The following is a 23,183-nucleotide window of genomic DNA, read 5'->3' as shown; positions in this document are numbered from 1 at the left end:
TAGCTAATGGTATTCCAACCCATCTTTCTCAGAGACCCATTGACTGTTTAAATTCCTCAAATGGACGAATTCTTCCTTGCATCATGTCTCACATTTTTACACATCCCACTGTCCGCCATTGCCTAAGTGCTGTTTGTACCATCCCAGGACAAAATTGCAGATTCCTGAATAGGGGAGTGAACCGGGTTGGACGCATGGGCAAGCATCCCTTTCCTAACAGTCGGTCCCATATGTCACATGTCACTGCTAATCCTGCGTATTTGACGGACTATCTCCATCCTTACCCAGAGTTTTGTAGTATTTCCTATAAACCATTCCCTGACTACCCGTAGCAGTGCTGCTTCATAATATTTCAAAACTTTGGTGAGTCCACTCCCCCTCCTTCTCTAGGTGCCATTAGCATTCGTAATGCAATTCTAGGGGTTCTGTTGCCCCATAGGAATCTCAAGACCAATTTATTCAGAGCTTTTAAAAATGTGCAGGACCATTATTGGAACGCCTGAAGATTTGTATAGCAATCTCAGAAGAACCACCATCTTGATGGAAGCTACTCTTCCAAACCATGAAATACGGAGTGGGGACTACTTCCCTAAATCCTTTTACTTTCTGTAATAGTTGCGGGTAATTGTCATACAACTGTGAGATCCCCTTAGTAATATTAACCCCCAGGTACCTGATGTATTTATCTGCCATTGCGAACGGAGAATAGGAGGGCAAAGCCTCATTCTGTATAGTAGAAAGACACAATTCTAAAAGCTGACTTCCCCATGTTGATCTTCAGGCCTGCAACCCCAACCCCCTGTCCTTCAATTCCTCCAGTAGTGCCAATATTGACTGTTTGGGATTAATCAATGTAATCAACATATCGTCCGCAAAAGCGACAATTTTGTGGTCCTCCCCTCCAAGAGGAATGCCCCGTATCGTCAACCTCATTCTTATTTTTTCCAATAATGATACCAAATACATTGCATAGAGGAGCAGCGACATGGATCTCCCTGTCAAGTACCTCTACCCATTTCTATTTTACGGGAAACTTGTTTATTAATCGCCAAACGTATCGTAGGAGTCTGATAATTTGCTTGTACCATCCTTATAAATTCAGTCCCTATTCCCATCTGTTCCATAGCTGTAAACAAAAAAGGCCACTCAACGCGATCAAAAGCCTTTTCGGCATTCAATGTTATGAAGATATGTCCAAAAATAGCATATTTCCTGCAGATCTGGGTGATTTGATGCGTATTCGTAAATCGGGTAAAGGTTTCTACTATAGCCAGAGTTCCATTGGGCTGCTGAACCGTCTTAGCTCCTTCTGATCCTTCCAACTGTCGAGCTTAGAAGTTTATCTGCCTTATTGCTCCCACCTGTGAGGCTAAGAACCTCTGGGTCATCTTCAACTCCACTTTCCTTTTCTAGAGGCAACTGCAGCTGTGGCGTGTTGGTTGTCTAACCAAGCAAGATGCAAGAGGGGAAGGCAAGGCTCATATCGTACAAGAATGGGCTGGAGATGGTGCCAAAGGGAATGCAATAAAGACCCGAGCTGCTGAAAGCGTACAATTCATAGACCATGAGAGGTGGACCTTCCAGAGCAGGAGCTTAAAGGTTTTGAGGGTATAGGGTGGGCTTTGAGAGATGATGGGATGGGAGGGGGATTAAGGGATATGGAGCAAACTATATCTGTTACTTGGGGCCATGAAGCTGTCATGAAGTGACTATCTTGGCACATAGTGAAATGGTTGTTTGAGTTAAACTAGAATGGTGTGCAAGCGGGCTGCTTTCTCGTTTTTGTGCCTATTTAAGCATTTTCAATGTGATTAATTTGGCATGTTTTGTGTAAGGTTTTGAGGTGGCAGTTGGGTCCATGGTGGTATAATGTGATGTGGAAAGAGCACATCTTGGTGAATTATTAGTGAATATGCGGTTGGAACTCGTGGTTGATGCACCCGCCACCTTTAGTGCAATAACTTGAAATGTTTAGTAGGAACCATTGTGCATGTAGTTTGTTACACGTGGTTTTCAAACACCCGCACAGCTACATGCTTTCTGTGTAATATATGGAATGCTAGGAAAGTGGTTGCCACATGAAATGCCAGGGTATGAGATCTGTATTTCAGACTATATTGTTGTAACCATTCAAATTGTGCGTTTAACTTGTATGCGTTCTTCCTGAAGCAAGAACTACTGAAATATTGGCTCATAGACCACCTGCCATGCACGCGTTTCCTCCAACCCTCCCCTCCCCCCACCCCAAATGAAAAAGAGTTAAGGTGTTGATAGTAAGTCCGGGAGGTGGGAGCCGGACCGTGGCTCTAAGGCCTGAAACGAAGACCCTGTCTGCCCCATGTCCGCTATCTGGACGGCCTGGGTGCCCCCCCCCTACCGGGTGTCCTGGGAAGAGACCTGATTGTGCAGGCGCCAATACCTGCTGAACTCTTTGTGACTTTTCACTTCCATGTGGGTTAGTCGCAACCTCGCCTTCCACACCTGACTTTGCGCCCTCTTTCCTTCTGCAATACGTTCCTCTGGTTTCGAATTGCGCTGTGCCCCTTGTGTTTTATCTGCTGTGCTTTCCCACCCTAGCTCTTTTGTTTGCACCCCACCTTCCTGTGTCTCCTTCCCCCCTCCTTTCTTCCTTCATTTTGCCCCCTAACTCCCCACTTCAGTTATGGTGCTCTGTCTCTCTGATGTTTTCCAACTGTTTGAGTACCCTTCCTAGCTCAGTCTGGTAGGAAGAAGTTCAAAAAGGATATCCTGGTCTCCAACCCAGGCCTCCCTATTGCTGATACCTACACCAGCTCTTCCTCCAGACAGACCCTCACTGACCTCCTCTTTGTCGTTCCTCCGCCATACCTGTGGACTCTTCATATGGTCTCTGCTCTCGCCTTACTCCTCCTCCCATTAATGGTGTCAACCGGTGGGAGGCCCTCCTTGCCTCCTTCCACTCCTGAGGTCATCAGTAATGTTTACCTGAATGGCACCGTTTTGGTCCAAGGCCCTCAGGCCAACCTCCTCTTTGATGATTCCCACGCCATATCAATTTCCTTTCAGCTCCCCGCTATCCCTCTCCCTTCTTCGGCTTCCTTGCCCCCACCCTCTGCCACTTGTTTGGCACCTTCTTGCTCCTCCTGGGCTACCCTGCCCTCTCCTCTGCTGCCCTCCCTTACGCTCTTCCTACACCTCCACAGGGAGTACCTCTGATTTGTACCCCTCCCTGAAAGTCTTTTAAGGATGGCAACCTTCTCCAACTCACCACTCTTAACTCCTGCTCAGCTGTTAAACACTCCTCTTGACATCTGTCATCTCCTGGAAGAACACAACCTGTGTCCTCTGCATGGCCAGCCCTGTCACAAGCTTTGACACACTCCTCCCTGATGGCTACAAGATCCTCACTGCGCCGGTGGGGTGTGTAGCCTTAATCTTCCCTGAGTGTATTCCTGCCTCTCTCATTCCTATGCAGGCCTACACCGCCTTTGAATGCCTGGTCTGTAGGCTTTCTCTCCAGGCCAGGCTTTGGCCAACACCATGTGGCTCTTTGCTTCTTCAGTGGCTGGTGTCAGGTATCGTGATTGTCGTGAAGAGTATGCTCCATCCCCAAGTACCACAAAGAGAGAATACAAGATCACTCCCTATGCGATCATTGGGGCCACAGGTGGGTAGTCCTCAATGCCCGGATCTACGGAATGTTAACCCCAAGACCGCTGCAAAGGAAAGCTTAGGTTAGCAATCAAATGAGCACAGTACACAAGAGACTAAATAAGTATACATGGGCTTACCTAAACAAGGGGTTGTTGTGACCCTATATCCTGTGCTTGGTGTAGTTCCGTGGAGGTTGACACGTGAGCAGGCTCTCCCCGATGGTAGTGGGGAAAGGAGGAACAGCAGGTTGGGCGTGAACCCGAACCTACCTACCCGCCTGTAGTGACTGAAAGCGAGCTAGAATCACAAAGGCTGATGGAGCTTGAAGGCAGGAAAGGCAAATCCAAAATGGGGCAGTCCGAGGCAGTCCAAATAACAATCGGAGGTCGAGTAAACAGTTCAAGCAGTTTAGGCAGAGAGCGTAATCCAAGAAGTCTGTGATCAAAAAACCGTGAAACAAAGTATCCAAAGCGCTGTGAAGAGTCCTCCGAAGTGAACAGCTGTGAAGCGCGGTGCCTCGGGAGTTCACTGCATAAATAGTCACTGCCCCCGCGTCCCATGACGCGCGAGTAAAGTGGAATAGCGTGTCACGTGACCCGGGGTTGTGCCACATGACCGCTGTATTCGTCCCAGTGATTGCCGTAGCGACCGCCCTCGCGCAGCATCCCGCAGACGCCACGGAAGCTGCCAGCAGACGAATGGGTAATCCCCGTGCCTGTGTGAGCGGAGCGCTCGGGCCCCTGGGGTAAACCGGCTCACGTGCCACTCCCCGAACGTGGGTAAGGGGTAATGAGGTTGGGGGCAAAGTGACTGATGCAGTATGAATGTTGCCTGGCCTAGCTGTATGAGAGATGGGACGAGGTGGCCTAGATGTATGAGAGATGGGACGAGGTGAAAGCGTGACAGCTGGCTTACTTGGCCAGGCCTCTTAATTTTGTGTTTTTTTTTTTTCTTCTTTTTTTTTTTTTTTTAAAGAACAGCGGTTCCACAAGCACTTTCAGCAGTGACCCTAAATAAAAAAGAAAGGGAATACCAAATCTGTCTTTCTAGAATTCTATAGACTCATTAAAGGTTTATTTCAGGCACACTTCAGGGGGTGACTCGCTGATTTAGCTTGTTCTTCTTAACTACTATTGTATGTATATTTGTTCTATATAAGGCGCTTAAGTCTTATAAAATATCATTATTTGGTCATGGACGTCTGCTTGCATTCACAGTAATTTGGTAATATGGGCCTATACAAACTGATTTTAATGATACATAAGGCAATCCATTCTTGTATGAAATGTACATCACATTATAGTGATATCGTAACCATATTTTTCGTAGTGTGCTTAAGAACAATGCTATGTGATGCCACTTCCTGTTTTGTCGATGGGTGAAAGGTGTTCTATCACTTCCATGATATAACTTTGGGGTGGGGTCAAATGACATCACATCCTGTGATGTCATCAGGGGGGCAAGGGCTGTGTGATATCACTTCACTACCCCTGGCATTTTGTGAAATTGGGTCCCTGCTCACAGTGGCCATCTACCGGCCACCTGGTCAGATCACCTTCTTCCTCTCCGAGTGGGTGGACCTCTCCTTCCCTCCTCGCCCACTCAGCTCCTCCTCCATGAAGATCTCCACATCCACCTGGATGCTTCCTGTCCCGTCCCTCCTGGACTCTTTCCCAACCTCTGCAACACTTTCTATTCTTCCCTCTGACCTGACTCACTCTGCAGGACGCACTCTGGATGTTCTCATCTCCTCTGACCTCCTCCTCTCTAACCCTCTCACCACACCTCTCTCCTGGAACGATCAGTTTCTCCTTTCCTCACATCTCTCTCTCTACCCCGCAGGCCAAGCCAGCTCCAGCATTGCCACCTACCTTCTCCGTCATCAGGCCCATGAAGTATGTATCAATTGAGGCTCTCACTGCCACTTTCTCTCCCACTCCTCCACCTCTGGCTGACTCTCATCCTGACACTGCACTTTGCAAGCTCCACTCTCTCTGATACACTCAATATTCTTGCCCCTGTCATGAAGATCCACTTGAAGCCCAAAGCCGAGTGCAACTCTTAGTATGACTCTTGACTTTGTCACCCTTACACACAAGTGTAGGGTTGTCAAGAGGAAATGGCGGGCATCTTGTGCATCCTCTGACAAACTGGCCTGTCGCCTGCTCCAAAGGCAATACCAGCTCTCTGTCTGCACTCCGACCTGTGTCTCTGCGGCATCTAACAACTCGGCCGAACTCTAAAATTTGCAAGGAGCTGGCCAGTCCTGCTGCAGTCTCTACTTCTCCTGTCCCATCCCAGGCCCTCTGCACGGCTCTGGCTTCTCATTTCATCTCTAAAACCCAGGGCATCCTGTCCACGCTCTCATCCTCTCCTCCTCTTCCCGCTTCTCTCTACTACCGCTGGCTCCCCTTTAGCTGCCTCTCCTCCCTCTTTCTCTTCCTTTCCTCTGTTCTACCCAGACGTGATTTCTAGACCAGTCCGATCTATGAAAGTCTCGTCAAAACAGGTTCCCTGCAATCACTCCTTCGCCACCAGAGCCTTCCCCCTCCCCTTTGCCACCAGAGCCTTCCCCTCCCCTCTGAAGCACTCTCTTGTGCACCCTCTTCTCAAGAAACCCACAGCCAACCCCTCCTGCCCGGCTAACTATCGCACGATCTCCATCGCTCCTTTCACTGGGCAAACTCCTGGAAAAGCTGGCCATCTCCCAGCTTAACCTCCACACTGATTCTGTTGACTGTCTCCGTGACCATCAGTCTGGCTTCAGAGCAGCAAGAGGCACGGAAACTGCTCTCTTGAACATCTGTGAAGACCTGCTCTCCAACCTTGAGTATCACGCACATGTTTCAGAGCGCGACAAGGCAAGGGAGGGGAAACGTGGGGGGGGGGGGCACAACAACGATCTTAGTGACCTTGAACGCACAGGTACATGGGAAAGGGGAAAAGTGCATGGAAGGGGGAGAGTGGAAAGTGCAGAGCAGAGGAGAACCGATAAAAACATAAATAGATAATAGAGGCAATAAACAGAGGTAGTGCAGCCAGCAGGTGGCAATTGCTGTCTTTACGGCAGAAGACTGGGTAATTCTGATAAGTGCAGAAAAGGAAGAAAATGGGTGGGGGGCTGAGTGGGTACAGATAGTCCCCAGTGCAAGGGGTAGCCAGGAGGCAGTGCCGGAGGGTGGCAGGGTGAGCAGGTACCTGGAACCAGGGGACAGAGGGTGGCCAGGTGCACAGTGCCAAGAGAGCAGATCAGCAAGGGAGAGGGAGCAAAGGCAGAAGCAAAGAGGAAGGTCTTGAGGTGCTTCCGGAACCAGAGATGGTTCCCCTTAAGTGTAAGAGTGGCAGGGAGGCTGTTCCAGAGGGAGGCCCCAGCCGAAGACAGATCTACCCCCAGCTTGTTTCTTTGAAAAACGACTGACTGTGAGGGAGTTGGAGGTAGAGGAGTGAAGAGCTCGAGAGGGGAGGTATTTGCGAAGGGATAGCTGAAGGTATTTTGCACCCAGACCCCAGAAAGCCTTGTGGACTAATCAGAGGGCATTGCATGTAATCCTTGCAGCCACAGGGTGCCAATGGAGAGATTTCAGAGCTGGAGAGATCTGATCCTAGGGCTTGAGGCCAAGGAGAAGTCTTGCAGTCCGGTTCTGGATTAGTTGCAGAGGGTAGAGAGTAGACGCAGGTAGATTTAGAAAGAGGCTGTTGCAATAGTCCAACCTAGAGAGAACTAGAGCTTGGGAGACAGTGAGCTTCTGGGGGGAAGGAGAGGAGAGGCAGAGTCCCCTCTGTCCTCATCCTACTCGATCTCTTTTGACACGGTCAACCATGCCATCCTGCTCAACCGCCTTCCTTGAAGACCTGGGTATCACTAATCAGGCCCTGGCCTGGCTGACCTATTTCCTCTCCAACCGACCCTCGCAGGTCCAACTTGGGTCCTTCCATTCCTCTATTTCATTCTCCACTTGTGGTGTTCCCCAGGGGTCTAACCTCTCTCCCTGGCTTTTCAACCAATACCTGGCACCCCTCGCCCACTGCATTTCTGCTCTCTGCTCCTTTCAGTGCTACGCAGATGACACTCCACCTGTGAGGCGAAGAACCTCAGGGTCATCTTAGACTCCATGATCTCCTTTTCTCCACACATCTGTGACGTCTCTAAGAAGTCAAACTACCAACTGCACCTCCTCGGGGGTATTCATCATTTCCTCTCCTTTCCCCAGAGGCTCTGTCTCTAGAGCTCTGGTTCTCTCTAGGCAGACTACTGTAACAGCCTCTTTCTAAATCTGCCTACCCCCCTACTCTCTGCAACTCATCCAGAACAGGACTGCAAGACTTGTCCTTGGCCTCAAGCCCAAGTATCATATCTCCAGCCCTGAAATCTCTCCATTGGCTCCCAGTGGCTGCAAGGATTATGTTCAAGACCCTCTTGCATTGTCCACAAGGACTTCTGGGGCCTGGGTCCGCAATACCTTCAACTCTCCCTTCAGAAATACCTTCCTACTCGAGCTCTTCGCTCCTCCAACTCCCTCGGGGTCAGCCGCTTCTCCAAGCAACAAGTTGGTGTATCTTTCTTCGGCTAGGGCCTCCCTCTGGAACAGCCTCCCTGCCTCTCTGAAACTCAGGGAGAACCATCTTTGGTTCCGGAAGTACCTCAAGACCTTCCTCTTTGCTTCTGCCTTCTCTCTTCCTCTCCCCTGCTGATCTGTCTGGTTTTGCACTGGACACCTGGCTACCTTCTGAATTCGGGCCCAGATCCCTGCCCACCCAGCTGCAAACCCGCACTGCCTCCTGGCAACCCTTGCACTTTAGTCTGTAACTTTAATCCTACAGTCCCGTTACATCAGACACCTGTTGTCTGCGCTTAATTATTGCACTTGCCACCTGCTGGCTGCAATACCTGTTGTTTTGATCACATGTTCAGCACTTTCCACTCCTCCCATGCCCCTTACACTTTCCCCCTTCCCTCGCCCCTGCACTTGCGCGTTCTCAATGTTACTGGTTCTGGGCCTAGTAAGATCGTTTTTTTGTCCTCCCTTGCCTCGTCGCGTCCCTTGCCTGAAATACTTGCGTATGGGTGCGATTATAAATAAAATATCTTAGTCATTTTCTGGATTTTTTTCCATTTGAAGTTCTTGCAATGACGAAGGCATTTATTTTTATGATTGACTTCTTAATGTGAAGACCCTGTTTAAATAGCTCAGTATAGGTTATGTGACATGAGCTTAACATTTGCTGCAGCAGTAACCATGTCTGTATTGGTACAAAGAGGTATGTGATTTGGAAAATTGGCTTGCTGGCTTGGTTGATATTGTGAATGGATGGAAATCCTGGTGTTCTTCGCAGGAAACCTGAATTCATGCTGCCCTATAATTGAGACTGAGGAAGAATATTTGAAACCTGGCCTTTCAACCTCGGCTCCATTGAAAGAAGATGAAAGGGGCTCAAGATGGTCCTGTACGATGTATTCTTGGGCTTACTAATGACAAATGGGACGTTTCCGGGAACATCCCGAGTAAACCTATTATAGAGGGACTTCTAACAGATTACTACTTTATTTTTAAACATTTGTTTGACCATTCGTCAGACTGTAGTGACCACTGTATAGTAAGCCTTGAATTTGAGTTTCAGTCTGGTAAAGTGGAGTTGGATGCTCTTGTGGGTTTACAATTGAAATGTGGAAGGAATCTGCTAAAATGGAACGAGAGGTCTATTGAGAGAATGAACTGTAAAATTAATGCTATTTTGGCATGAATGGAAGCTTTCTTTAGTGCCGTTACCTTTGAGTGTCCAATAACATTATAGCTTCAATGTTTGTGGCCAAGAACTTTCGACAATCGGACACAAAAAATGCAAACAGACACACGCATATAACAAGGAAACAGTGATGGCTAAAAAATGAATGGAGAAATTGGGCGCATCGAAAAGTCCTATTTGATCAAAATGTCCATGAAAGCTATGCAAATAGTATGCATGCACAGGTTTTAGAGGGGCGCAGAACATATGCTTGTGACATAAGGGCTTGCTTGGAGATAATAATGGGCAAGCCAGTAGTCGGACGATTCAAGTCTCAAGAGGCTGTGTGGGTAGAACATTTGTCATCCCTATATGCTGTTGATAAAAACTCTGTGCGTTCTTTGGGGCAAATAAAATGGTAAATGAGAATGCTTGGTGTTTGTATGTCAACCAAGGCTTGGTGAATACTTATTTGTAAGGCTAGCAATTCAATGGCTCCAGGGCCTAGTGGACGTTTTAATACATTATTTTAAAAAGGACCTCAGCTGTACTTTCTTTTTAAGGAAATTGCCTCGGGTGCTCACATTCCACAGTCCTGGCATAATGCCTATGTTCCTATGAAGGACATGGCCACAAGAATTACTGTCAGTTTACAAACTTGGACATGGAGGACTTTGCATCCCTCATATTAAGACATCTAGAAAGGTGGGCTGTCAAAAGACTGCAGATTTAAAGTCGGACCAGCTACAGAAAATCTCACAGTACAAGCATGGGATTATTATAATGGGTATCCAGGCAAATTTGGCTCGGTCTACATCGCCTCAATAGATCTGTCAGCAGTGTTTGACAGTCAATAGGAATGTCTTGTGGTTCAAACTGTCAAGGTAGGAAATCCCTCCAGGCTTACTAAGATTGCTCATTAGGCTTCATGAAAACAGTTTGATAGATTAGATTGGATTAATCGGGCCAACTCTTGGGGGAAGATCTATACAAATTCTGGTCTGAGGCAGGGGTACATGTTGACCCCCCTGCCTCTACTTTTACGTCTCAGATGTGGACAAGTATCTGGAACCGGTTTCCTTTGCTCCTTCAAAGATTGGCCAATTGGGTATAACCTGGATGGCCTATGTGGATGACTTCCTCTTGGTTGATCGTAGCCCCATTGGTCTCTATCGGTTATTAAGTGCTTTCTCTGTTTGCTAAGGCCAATCTCTTGTCCATAAATGGTAAGAAAACCTATCGAGTTCACTAGAAAAAAAAACATACGTTTTGCATGGTGGCTGGAGATTGAAAAGTTAAAAGTAATGGAGAACATTTGTGTACTTAAGGTTTGCAATTTACAGTAGACCTCATAAGGCCTTTATGGAAAGACAGCTTACTCTGAGAGCCCTTTTATTATCCAACCAAATGATCTAAGTTAACCAGAAATAAGGTTGAGTTTCATTAAAACCAGCTAGCTTTTTCTTTGAGGGGAAAGCAGCCCGCAAACTCCTATATGGGTCGGTAACTCCCCTGCATTACTAAACCACTCATTATACTCTGGATTGGTGTTGGACCATAAATTACATGTGTGCTCCTCCATGCAACACTTAAAAGGGGAGCACAAGAAATATGGAGTAATGGCTCATTATTGGAGTGAGTTTTCGAATCTGTACTATAGAGAAGACTTCCGGAGTCAGTTTTACAAAAACACCTGAAACATTTGGTCTATTGTACTGGTTCACATTCACTGTGAACTTTAGTCTTTGCAAGTATTGTGAAAGAAATCAGTTTTGAAGATGGTGAATAATTTTGGTTATATTGCCTTTGGGGTAATCCCACTTCAACATTTTGTGTGGTTGGCTTTTTAAGATATCTACATTTGCGGGTGGAATTATTAACTACTGTTGCAATTGTTGATATTCATGGTACATTGTATCACACTGTTCAAATTTTGAAAGGTGTGGGCTCTCTGGTTAGTGTGCCGTTATTTGATGCTGCTATGGTATATGTTTACACAGTAACATTTTAATGCCCTTATCTTTTTTCTTGAACTTTTAAGTGTGTTAACTTGATTTTAAAAAGATAAATGTAATTGTCTGTGATAAAGGGTAATGTTGATGCTTTTCTGGTAAAGGTTGACGTTTCTTTGACCAAATAAACCAAGTAACCAAGTCTGTATTTGCTACTGCAATACTGGAGAAAGACCAGACAGCCCAGTCATCGTGTGAGTGGCCCTTGAAGCAGAAGCCAGCAGTGATGTGACCCTCGTGAGAACGCATACCTACTTGATGTGCTTCCTCTGCAAAAGGGTGAAAATGCACAAATGTCCAGCATGCTACAGAAAAGGGGGGAGGGAAGGGAAGTATCGGCTCAAATGAAAGCTAATTGTTGGAGTGTAATTAGTAACGTAAAAAGGGCAAGAGATCCACCCTGCTCAGGAGAAAGGATGAGGTAAATTGCATATCCAGAGTTTCAGCTATCTTTGGTTTGAAACCTTGTTCTTAACCCAAGAAAGCAAAAGTACCGATTTTGACTTCTTGAAATAGGAGAGTGCCTTTGGGTTGTATGTGTAGACTTTTCTGTTTTCAGTGAAATCTGAGAAACACTGGAAAAACACCCCTGGAAGAAAGTGCCTTGTAGGTTTAAACTGAATAGCACTATTTCCCCTATCCCGGTGGTGACTTAGTGTGAGCAGGGATGGGAGGATGGTTGGTGTCGCAGGAGTGGCTGGAGTGGGGGCATGGCAGACAATGGGAAAAGGGCCCTACTCTTGCCCCCCCCCCTTACCCCTCTATGTATGCTTGCTTTCTCACATTGCTTCACCGCCTGTCCCGACCTTATTCAAAAACACTGCACATTCTGTGTTACATAGCTTTCTAAGTTTTATTCGTATGTGTTCAGCTATTTTGAGGAATTGTACATACATTTGAGCCTTTCTTGTGGTTGCCGACGCGGGTCTTAAAATTGTATAAAATTCCTCGATGGCCCTTGACCACTGACAAATATTTGTATTTCTAAAAAATGGTTTAACATTGATTTTTCAGTGTTTTAGGCCACCCTCTGTGTCTGTATTTCAGCTGGAGGAGAGCTGAAAAGTGCCAATTTAGAAGGAAAGCAGTGTGAGGCTTCCATATACAAGGCTCACATGAAGCCATGGTGCCATGATCACCTCCCCAACCTCCTGTGACTCTCGACCACCAGCGGCCGATCGGAAGCGGCAGACCTCTTAATTGCTGCTTAGCACTTTTTTCTTCAAGGAGAGTTTAATTCATGAGCGTTTTATAAATGAGGGGACCATTGTTTTGGACAGATGGTCGTAATGTTTCTGTATGAAGAACTGCAAATGGGCATTTCATTCTGAAACACACAAAGCACAAGTTGGTTGCCTACATCTATGCCCTCCTCCAGGCCAATATCTCAACCGTTTTAAACTACATTATTTTCAGATATTCATATTTTACACAAGTTTGTTTTTGGTAGAATGTAATATTTTCATCACATCAGATTAACCCTGCATTTGTCAACACAAACGGGTAACCCTTTCCCACGTTGCATTTTGTTTAAAACCCAAAGGCTATTGTTTGCCTTTTACTGAATTGCATTCTGGTATTTTTAGTCTCCCGTCCTGTACACGTGTTCCCGAACCTAGTTCTGTAAGGATGTATATATTTGTGTGAGCATCTTACTATATGGTATGTGTACTTTCAAGTTCTCTTTATAAAGCTGATTATTGTTGAAAGCCAGACATGGTGGTGAGGAGTGGAAATGAGAGGGCAAGTGAGTCGTGAATATTTGGCCAGGATGTGGCAAGAGTTGAGTTTGCAATCCTGAAGACTGGTGCAGGTATTTTTCCCCGATTGGGAGTAAAGGATGCATGTGGGTGGGCAGCGTAACTTTTTTTCAGAGAGCGGGCGCACCCGCTAGGCTTTTTTGGAGGTTGGCAAACCTGCTCAAGTATTTGGCTATCAGGACTTTACCCAGGTTGTCATGTTCCCAGTGCAGATGCTTGCCCCCAAGAAAACAGGCACTTGTCTCATATTGGGACTTTGTTTTCCAGGGAATATTTAGCTGCAGATTGCTGGGTGTGAAAGGCAAGCACCTTTTATACTTTGCCAGCATATTTATTGGAACATTTCCTCCCACGGGTTATTTTTCTGGTGCTACTTTTTATTTTTTATTTTTTTTTAAATCCAATGCTCTTGTCTTGTACACTTTCTTTTAAGGGGAAGGTCAATTGAACAACATTTATGCATTTCATTTTTAAGATTTGTTCACTTACTGTGCGTATATTCATGGATGCCACCTTTTGATTTTTGCTATGGAGACAAAAGTTACCGTAGAGTGAAGCGAGACAGCTGTGCTCATCCCGAGTCAAAATACATTTTGCAGCACGTGTTGCAACAGGAATGGGGGGGGGGAGCCATACGATTCACAGCAAGGTATACACAACATCTAACCTGCTGAGTTGCTGTTGCAACATTCTGCTATAGGATCCCCTAATATCTTCACACCCTTATGTCCACCAATGTGAGTGTTCCCGGGCAAATCCTTTTCACACTGCCTTATCTGCTAAAATTAGAAGTCTCTACAATGTGTTTTCACAAATCAAAGAGTTCACGGGAAGAAAAAGGGCAAGGAAGGGCAAAGAGACCCTGGAAAAAGTATTGCACTGTTGACCACAATAATGTTGACTTGTAGAAATGTCAGATATTACTGGATTAATTTAACACATTTATCTTTATTCTCCGGAAAGTGTTCCTAACATATTGCGCTGAGACATTACCCTACCTATGCACCCAATGAAACAATAAAATAATATTTGTTTTTACACTGGAAAAAACGGTTATATGCAGGTTTATTTTACCACCCCAATGCAATCACTGTTAAGGGTCTGCTGCGTAACAACGTTTCCTATATATATATATATTTTTTTTGTCTGAGTATGCAAAATGTATCTATGATGCAGCACAAGAGCAATAGATTTGAATCTTATCGGTATAGTGGCTAACTCATTGGCAATTGTAATAGAACTGAGAATGGACAGTGATTGATGCCAATGTCTTTGTACATTTTCACATATAATCTTTATTTTGACAAACAGGCGTTTAAATCTGAGATTAGTGCTGATAGTGTTATTTCCCCACCCTTCACATGAATGTTTTTAGGCCACTCATTTGTGATTTCCATTTCGTCATTAGAAGCTGCTCATAATTTACTGCTCAGCCTACTGATAAGATGCCAAGCAAGGCCATATGATGCGATTAATTTCAAGGCACTAATTCTCATGTTGCTCTTTTTGTCCAGGGAAGCAGATATCAGCAAGAGAAGTACCTGTTGACCTCCTGCACTCTGTACATTGGAAACCTCTCCTTTTACACTACAGAGGAGCAAATCCATGAGCTGTTCTCCAAGTGCGGTGACGTGAAGAAAATAGTTATGGGTCTTGACAAAGTCAAGAAGACACCGTGTGGCTTCTGTTTTGTGGAGTATCCTTGTGTGGTATTGGATCACTGCTACTGATTTGTAAGGCTAACACTGATGCAGCTGTTGAGTCCTGTCCAACGTTTTACTGGTTAAGCCTAATTCCATGTCTGTGATTGATGCATTATAGTTTACACAATCATGCTCAATTCCGCTGCTTGGCAAACCTCATTGTGCTGGTCCTGTGTGTGCCCCGTCATTCCTGACTGTCCATCACAGCATGGTAATCTTGTCCTGTGAATATGGGTTAATTTTCACTTCACATGCTGGACCTACAAGTTTTGAGTCTCACTCAGTCCCGATTGCCGCCAGTGTCTGCCACTGTACATGTAGACCCAAACGTGCCAAGCAATGTTCTAGCTGCTAGTTTTGCTCTGCTAAACTTCCTTAGTAGACCTCATTGTGGGCAGCAAACAATTGATGTTGCAAGCTACTAGCCAACCATAAAGTCACTCGCCACCTCCATTCATACAAACAGCATACTATTTCTTACTTGCCAAGAGTCCAATATCACTAGCCACTGGCTGTTGGCAGAGTGCAAAGGTTGTCCAGGCCTAGCTCTGCACAAGTGAGACTTCTCATACAATATGAAATTAGGGTGGGGTGATCAGACGTCCCGGAATTGCACTAACGGAGGGTGAGCACTGCAGCGACACAATGACATTTATAGAGAAGTTATCTAGCTTCCCTTGGTCACGTACATCTCTGCTCCCCTATGTAGGCTTAAACCACCAATCTGTGTTCACAGCCACACGCGTTTACTGATTGCACAACAGAGACTGGATAAGAAACGCACATTGCAAAGCCTGCAATAACAAAGCAAAAGCTTTGCTTTTAACATGCTAAGTGTCGCAGCCAAATCACAGTTTATATACGAGTGCTGGAAATTGTATTTATTTAAACGTGGAAGCCTACCGAGTGCTACCTTTGTTTGTTCCCTGTTCTGGCTTTTTATTTTCATTATTTGGCGCCCCCCACACAAATTTAGGGCGGAGTTTATTACTTAATCGAAACAGAAAAATAACAGCAAAATGTTAGCAGTACACACCCCATATTTTGAAATGTGTGCCTGTCTTTTAGAAAGAGTTGCAAAGGTTAGTTCCTGATGACTAATATGCATACATCTTTTTGAGTCGCATCACTTCAAGGAGAATTAAAGATTGGAAGAAAATGTGTGAAAGCACTGGAGTTAAATATCTACTGAGTTTGCAATCTTCCATCTGGAGGAATTCGGCAATACGTTTTAATAATCGTACCCTCTCGTGGCCCTCTTGGCAGTCTGCAGGTATCTGGCGTTTGGGACAGGTGCACAACGGAGTATCAATGCTCTCGTTTGAATTCCTTAGTTTTAAGTATAAGTTGCGTTTATTAGAAGATTGCCAATATCGCGTCTTCTGTGATGTTTTTGCTACCTAATCTTCTTGCACCTTTGAATGCCTCGCTGCACAGTGTCCCTCCTATATTGCATCTATCCAAAAGTACTCCTCTATCGGCTTCTGCTCTGTATAAACGTCTGGCGCAGGTGGGCCGTGACGTTCCTTCTGAGCAGGGTAGGGCAAACTGGACATTGGGCTTGGGTTTTGACGTATCTGAGGGAGCTTGGAAAGGTATTTGTACTTGGCCTTGTAAATCTAAGGTTGACTTGGATCTGAGGTTTACCCAACAACGCATTGTGCATTGCGTTTACTGATCCATTAAAAAATGAAGCATTGTAAACTTGTGCAGGATGATACATGTTGGAACTGTAAATCTGACACCAGTACTGGTTTGCATATGTTCTGGTCCTGTGTATAAATTTCTTATTTTTCTCTTCCTGCTTTCATATTCTCCTTTCTCCCCCGTCTACTCTTTAATGTCTTTTCTTGCTTTTGTAATAGTTGTATAAATGGGGTAACTATTATGTGGTTTAGATGATTTTTTTTTTTGTTATGATTTACCTGTATGTTAAACCTTTAAGAAATTTGAAAGACTGACAGCTGGCCAAGGGAAGTAATCGGTGAAGGCCGTCCTTACTAACTAATGATAGTAGGTGGCTATATAGTATGTCCACCACGTACACAATAGTATAGCCTCAAAATACACAATCGGAAATTGTGAACTAATTCTAATTGTGTTAACATGCGAGAATACAAAATATGCAGTGAATACATTTTTGTTCTCTGCACTTAAAGGTCAGTTCAAGATTGAGTCCAAACTCAATCGGGACTTGCATTTTGATAGTTGACAATAGATTGTGTATCGACTTAGTTGCACAACTCGGAGTTGTCTTTGAAATTGGGCCTCCTATTTGAGGAAGGAGTTGTGTACCTTCCTAAACCCTTAAATTCCTGTGATCAAGGATTTGAATCATTTCTGGCAAGGACTTTTCCTATAGGCTACAGTAGCTGATATATGAACTTTTATGCAGGAGAATTGCAGATCAGATGTGTTCTTTGGATATGTTGTCAGAGCTTGTCCCCTGTTCCGACACCACAAGAAGAATCTCTTCCACTAAAGGTATACAATGTTTGTGTGCAAGATCGCCTGACTTCTAAAGACCTCCGTGCAGTCTTCGGGTACGTTTAAGTGACCATACTGCAGGTGCTCTGAAGCTGTGCATTCCGTCCGGTTCAGTCATTGGAGGATGCGATGCAATTCGCTGTTAGTAATTTTTGTCGGGAGATCTGGTCTGTATGACACCATCCACTAAGGTGCAGTGGAAAGGTCAGTCAGGTCTGTATACCACCATTGGCTGGGCAATGCCGATGTTATCAGAATCATCTTTGTTCTGGCACAAATTTAGCCAATCACCTTTTGAAAGTAACGGAATTGGGGGGGGGGGGCTTGAGGGGGGTACTAGTAAAGGAATTCCCCTGACCAAGTCATCAAAAGAGCTTTACCCCTACATTGTGGCTAACGGAACCTGGGTGCAGTGTCAGGGCATTTTGCGTTTTTTTTTTTTTTTTTTTTGTAGCGAACTGTACCACCAGCGAATGTCTGCGTGTTTGAAACCACCATGGACGACAAAAGAAAAGGCATAGTCTCTTCTCTATTTCCCCTGACTGCCATTTCCGGGTTGAGGAAGAGGCAAGAGGATGGTGTGGGAAGCCAAAAGCAGACGCTGGAAATGTGTGCATGGTTGGGGGGATGGGGGTGGCCATGGGGTTGAGGATTGAGACGTGGGGGCTGAAGGCGGCAGCACTGGTAGTTGTTGCTGCAGCCTTCCGCTTTTCAAAGTGCTTGGAATTCCAGGAAATGCGTGTTGGGACAGCTTTTCTAAAGTCCACCAAAAGGGACATTATAAAACTCTACTTTGGTCAATAGACACTCCAACTCTTAGTACAGGTCTGTACCATCTATATTATGGTAGCAATGACAGAGCAGCCAGGCTCCTCTTCGGAGGGAGAGAAGGTACAAAGAACTTGTTGTATACATGGGTCACAGCTTGTCACGGGATGGATTCTTCCCACCAGTGTAAGAGTCTGAGTCATCGGGACTTCTCTGTTGCATGGAAGAAGGGGTCCGCACAGGCAGCAGTTGCACCCCAGGGATCTCCTGGCTGTGGAATCTGCTACAGCCGTCTTCTCTTCTTTTGACTCTGATTCAGCTCTAGTGGTCGACTTACCTTCAGCTTCCAGATCTAAGCTATTTATCAAGGAACCCAGCCAATCAGCCCAGATGCTACATTCAAACATTGGGGGGTAGCTGCCCTTTTAGGACAGCCATCCTCCCAGTTAGGACTGGTTGCAGGCAGGCATGCCACAAGACAAAGGACTGAAGTTTCAGAATCCTCCCCCATTTCCTATATTCAGACACACTGGAGCCTTGGCAGGCTTCACAAAGGATTCCCACCAAAGACTTTACCGGGACCTAAACCTCCCAGGACGACAGAAGTAGGACCAAGAAAGGACAGACGCACTAAAAATGGCGCAAAAAAGAATATAGCCACCATTCCATGTGAATGGTGATCCTTCTGTGTATTACTGCGGCTGGGTTGACCGCCTGCAAGTAAAAATCACACAAGTTGGTAGAACACGTCCACTGCCACCAGCCATAATTGTAAGCTTATCACTGTAACAAATGTTAAGGAGCAGTGAGCAGGGGGATACAGAGTAACTCCCCCCCCCCCCCCCCCTCCACATAAGGTGGCGGCTGCTGGACTAGCAATATAAAATGTACAAAAGGATAGAAATCTCTACCCTTGAACATACAAGTAACTAACAGAAAATTTGCAGCAACAGTGAGATCTCCACAGCACTCGCCAATGGGGACCGTAGGAAGGATAAAAAGAATCTTTCTACTCATGGGAACATTAGTTCACTCGAGGAACCCAAGAGAACATAAAAGTGGAGGTGCTCTGTGCAGTAATATGTAAATGCCCTATAAGTTATAGGAAAGTATGGTTTAAGAAATAAAGTATGGAGAGCCAAAAAAATGACTTCCATGTAAAGAGTAAACGAGATGGTATGGTGGCGGGTGGATTGGGGGGGACATAGAAACATAATCTAAATGACCAGCAAAAGGTGCTTGGCGGTCTTGCAGGTTAGGGAGATTTAGCATACATATCAAAAACTACCATGAGGAAAATCTTGCCTTCCTAGCTCCCTCTTGTGTACGAGTGCGATATATTTTATTTATATCGTATATACCTGTTTGGATGGCAGGTCCCGTGTTTCTCCTGGGTGCTAATTTGCATAAGACTGTTAATTGCGTGCATGAATTCTAACTGTGCCTGCCATCTTGTCACCCATCCTGAATCTGTTGAGGGTGCAGTTTATATACTGGGCTAGGTGAGTGGGTGCCAGGGCCCAGTCAACAATTACCTGTAAGTCTTAGCCTCTTGAATACATTGGAACAGTAATAGTTAACTTGATCGTGAGGGTCCTAGCATCTGAGAGAACACATGACATAAACTGTCTACTAATATTGATCAACAGATTTGAACAAAGTATACAGCTGGTGATGATTCTTTAATACAAGTTAATGTATAGGTGACTTATTTTGGCATTCTGCAAGATAATGGGTAACCTCTCTAGCGGTAGGTTTACCCCCACAGAGTACAGGTTGGCGTGAACATAGTCATCCTGTGGATGAGGCCTGTGCAGTATTTGTGTCGACATGTAGAACTGGAATTATGCAGATATTTTAGTCTTGCTCTGAGATACGTAATATTTGTTTCTGGATTTACTCTGGACTCTACAGACATTCAGTCGTGTGTCGGTAAAGTTAAATGTTTCAAAATCAATATTTCCGATCTCGCTGACATGCCATAGACGTCGTCTTTGAGTTGATCAGGATGTTTGAGCCGTAAATGGATTTAAATACCTGGGTATTAAGATTTCCAGGAATGTAAATGACCTTTTAGCCCATAATATCCAAACTAAACGAACGGCGCTATGCTTGAAATGGAGAAGGCTAAACCTGAAGTTATGGGGAAAAGATCAATGCAATCAAGATGACATTACTCAATAAATTGCTTTGTTTTCAGTATGCTCCCCTTCCTCTGATGGGTTTGTTGTTGCATAACATTAACAAAGTCTTTGGGAAGGTTTTATTGGGTGATGGGGGAGGGGGGGCGCGTTGGGGGGGGGACACATCCAACATTCCTAAAAAACGTATTCATGAAGCCAGTGAAATTGGGAGGTTTTGGTTTTCCAGATGTTGCTATGTACCATAGGGCATTTACTTTGCACACCCTACATTATTGGTTGCAGGATGATGTTGCTAGCTGTCCGAACTGGGTTAGTATAGAGATGGCCACTGTATATATGACCCCATTGGACTGCCTCCTTAGAGAAAAAGTTGATCGTTGACAAAACACCCTTTTGTGTTTTGAAGGATCTGAAAAAGTGCTGTGAAAGCTCAGGAATCAAATAACTTCTGAGCCCTGAATTTGGAAAAATCCAGCAATTCGTTGGAATAACCAAACTCTGTCATGGCTTTCGTGGCAATCGTTTGGTATTTTGAAGGTGGGACAATTTTATGATGGTACTTTGTTACTTCGTTTCGAATTCCTTAGATTTCAGTATAAAGTATGCCCTTTCCATAAACTGTGGTTTTTGCACTGTTTTCTCCTTTGAACGCAACCTTATATGCTGTCCTTAATATACAACATTTATCTAGAAGTACGTCTCTCTCAGCTTCTACTTTGTAACGTCGTGCGCCAGCGGACATCACCTCTGCCTCTGCTCAAGGTAGAGCGATGTGGAGCTCGGATTTGAACCACAATCTGACGGGGAATGGAACCACATTTGCGCGGGACCTACAAGATATAAAATAGATCTGGATTTACGCTCGGCAACAAGTCATTCATTGCATTTATTGCACTCCCTTAAGATGAAGCTTTGTGGTCTTTTAGATGATGATATATGTTGGAATTGTAAGTCAGATATTGTTTTTGGTCTTGTCAAAAAATTGATTTCTGGGAAGCCGTACTACAGCGCATGGATCCTTGTATTAGATCTCCCACTTCCACGGGCTCCATTGTTGTGTGTTTGGACTGTTTCCCTGTGTGTTGGGACTGTTTCCTGTTAATCTTGATTTGTGAATGGATTCTCTTTGTTGGGTGAATAGAGCATTAATGATGGCAAAGAAACATATACTAGAATGTTGGAAGAATGTAACCAAGCAGTCTATTCATGATGTTTGAATGACCTCTACTTTCAGCTGGGGAGTTTGTTACTTATCAGAGATTTTAGAGAATGTAACGCTCACCTGGTTCCCACGGAGGCGCGGCGTCCAAGGCGCAGAACTCTAAAGATGGACAGGAAGGGCCCCCTCTATTCTGGCTTCCCTGGCTCGTTGGATACCCTCCTGTGCGTGAAAAGGGAGTATTACCAACTGTGGAACAATGCTCAAGCCTCCCACTCCCTTCCAACCCTCCACGATACCTCCTCCACGATTCCCCGTGAAGCCTCACCTTAGGGTTTGGAAGGATGAGCTCTCCATCCTGCTTCTGATGCAGGGGCGCGTTGAAACCCAGTTACTTCACTGGATTGAGGATTGATGGGAGTTCAGGTAAGCTTGACTGTTCAGGTAAGGCGCTGTAAAAGTTCTGTTCAAAAGTTCAAGCTTAATAATAATGTTCGTTGTCTAATTGCAGCAAGCGCTAATGCTTGTGTCTTTTTCCCCTTAGGGGCCGGGGTTCGGAGTGCCGGAGATATGGCGCCGACCCGAAGTGAAACAGTTCTGGATGAGCGCTCAGGTAATGTCTTTGCATTCGCTCATTCAATGTCTTTGTCTTTTTTCCCCATAGGGGCCGGGGTCCGGAGATGCCAGGAAGTGGCTGGACCCGAAATGCAGTGGGAATAATCCAACAGGTAAGACTTAAAAGGAAACTGAGCTTTCCTTATTCCTTTTCTCCCTCTCACCTTTGTTCTTGTCTTTTTTCCTCTAGGCGCCGGGGCGTAGCTGAATCCGGAAGATCGCTGCTGAAGATGGAAGCGCCTTGCAAAGGTGAGTAAAATGCAGCGATCGAAACGAAATGCCTTTAAAATGATGTCTTCCTTTTCAGGGCCGTTGGAGAAATGACTCCGGGATGCAGATTTAGCAGGTAAGGGCTTTTCTTCTCCTATTCTCTTCCTTTCTCCCCTTGCAGGTGTTCCAGGGTGCTGGCAGGCGTGGCTGAAGTCAGGATGCAGGAGCTGACACGGTGAGCGTCCAGCTGCTAGGTGCAGAACAACGCAAAGCATGTGTGGCTGTTCGGGTGGGGTTTAAATAGCCTTGGAAGAAGTTCCTGGTATGTATCCTTCCACCAATCAGGTATGTATCCTTCCCCGACCACACCCGGGTGGTGAAGTAGTCCTACAGGTTAAGTAGTCCCATTCAGGCCTCAAGAGTGCCTGGATGAAGCAGCAAGGTCTGCATCAGGTAAGTGTGCACCCAAGCACTTAAACACATATCCTCTTCTATGAGCCTGGCGCCTAAGGCGCCAGGACTGGGGTCCGCTATGAGCCTGGCGCCTAAGGCGCCAGGACTGAGTCCAAAGGGCCCCGACTTGGGCCCGCTGAGACTGCCCTGGGGAAAATGATGTCTGCCTCTGGGGTTGCTGGGCCCGGCCTGGCTCCTTAGAGGTAGGCATCATGACAGTACCCCCCCTCAAGGCCCCTCCCAAGGTCTTTTCCTCCAGGGGTTTTGGTTTGTGCGGGAATCTTCGATGGAATCTTTGAATTAATCGTGGTGCGTGAACATAGTTACTGGGTTCCCAAGATCTTTCCTGAGGTCCATATCCTTTCCAATCAACAAGATAGAAGAGTTTCGACTTAACTATCTTGGAATCTAAAATGTCTTTCACTTCGAATTCTAATTCTCCATCAATTTGGACAGGGCCTGGGGGCTCAGACAGTCTGGTTCCAGGTTGTACTGGTTTTAGAAGAGATGCGTGA

The 23,183-nt window shown here is 45.5% G+C and overlaps 1 protein-coding gene across 4 annotated transcripts in view; it reads left to right on the top strand.

Annotated features, from left to right (window-relative positions):
• LOC138480725 (nuclear cap-binding protein subunit 2-like) overlaps nt 1–23,183 on the top strand; it is a 103,628-nt gene that overhangs the window by 54,722 nt on the left and 25,723 nt on the right. For all 4 annotated transcript variants that reach the window (XM_069612430.1, XM_069612433.1, XM_069612432.1 and 1 more), the window contains one exon: nt 14,644–14,825. In XM_069612430.1, the coding sequence (XP_069468531.1) occupies nt 14,644–14,825 (182 nt within the window). The remainder of the gene's footprint in view (nt 1–14,643; nt 14,826–23,183) is intronic.

The sequence above is a fragment of the Ambystoma mexicanum genome, chromosome 5p (assembly GCF_040938575.1).
Source record: "Ambystoma mexicanum isolate Mex_15411 chromosome 5p, UKY_AmexF1_1, whole genome shotgun sequence".
NCBI lineage: Eukaryota > Metazoa > Chordata > Amphibia > Caudata > Ambystomatidae > Ambystoma > Ambystoma mexicanum.
This window is presented reverse-complemented; position numbering and strand designations above follow the sequence as displayed.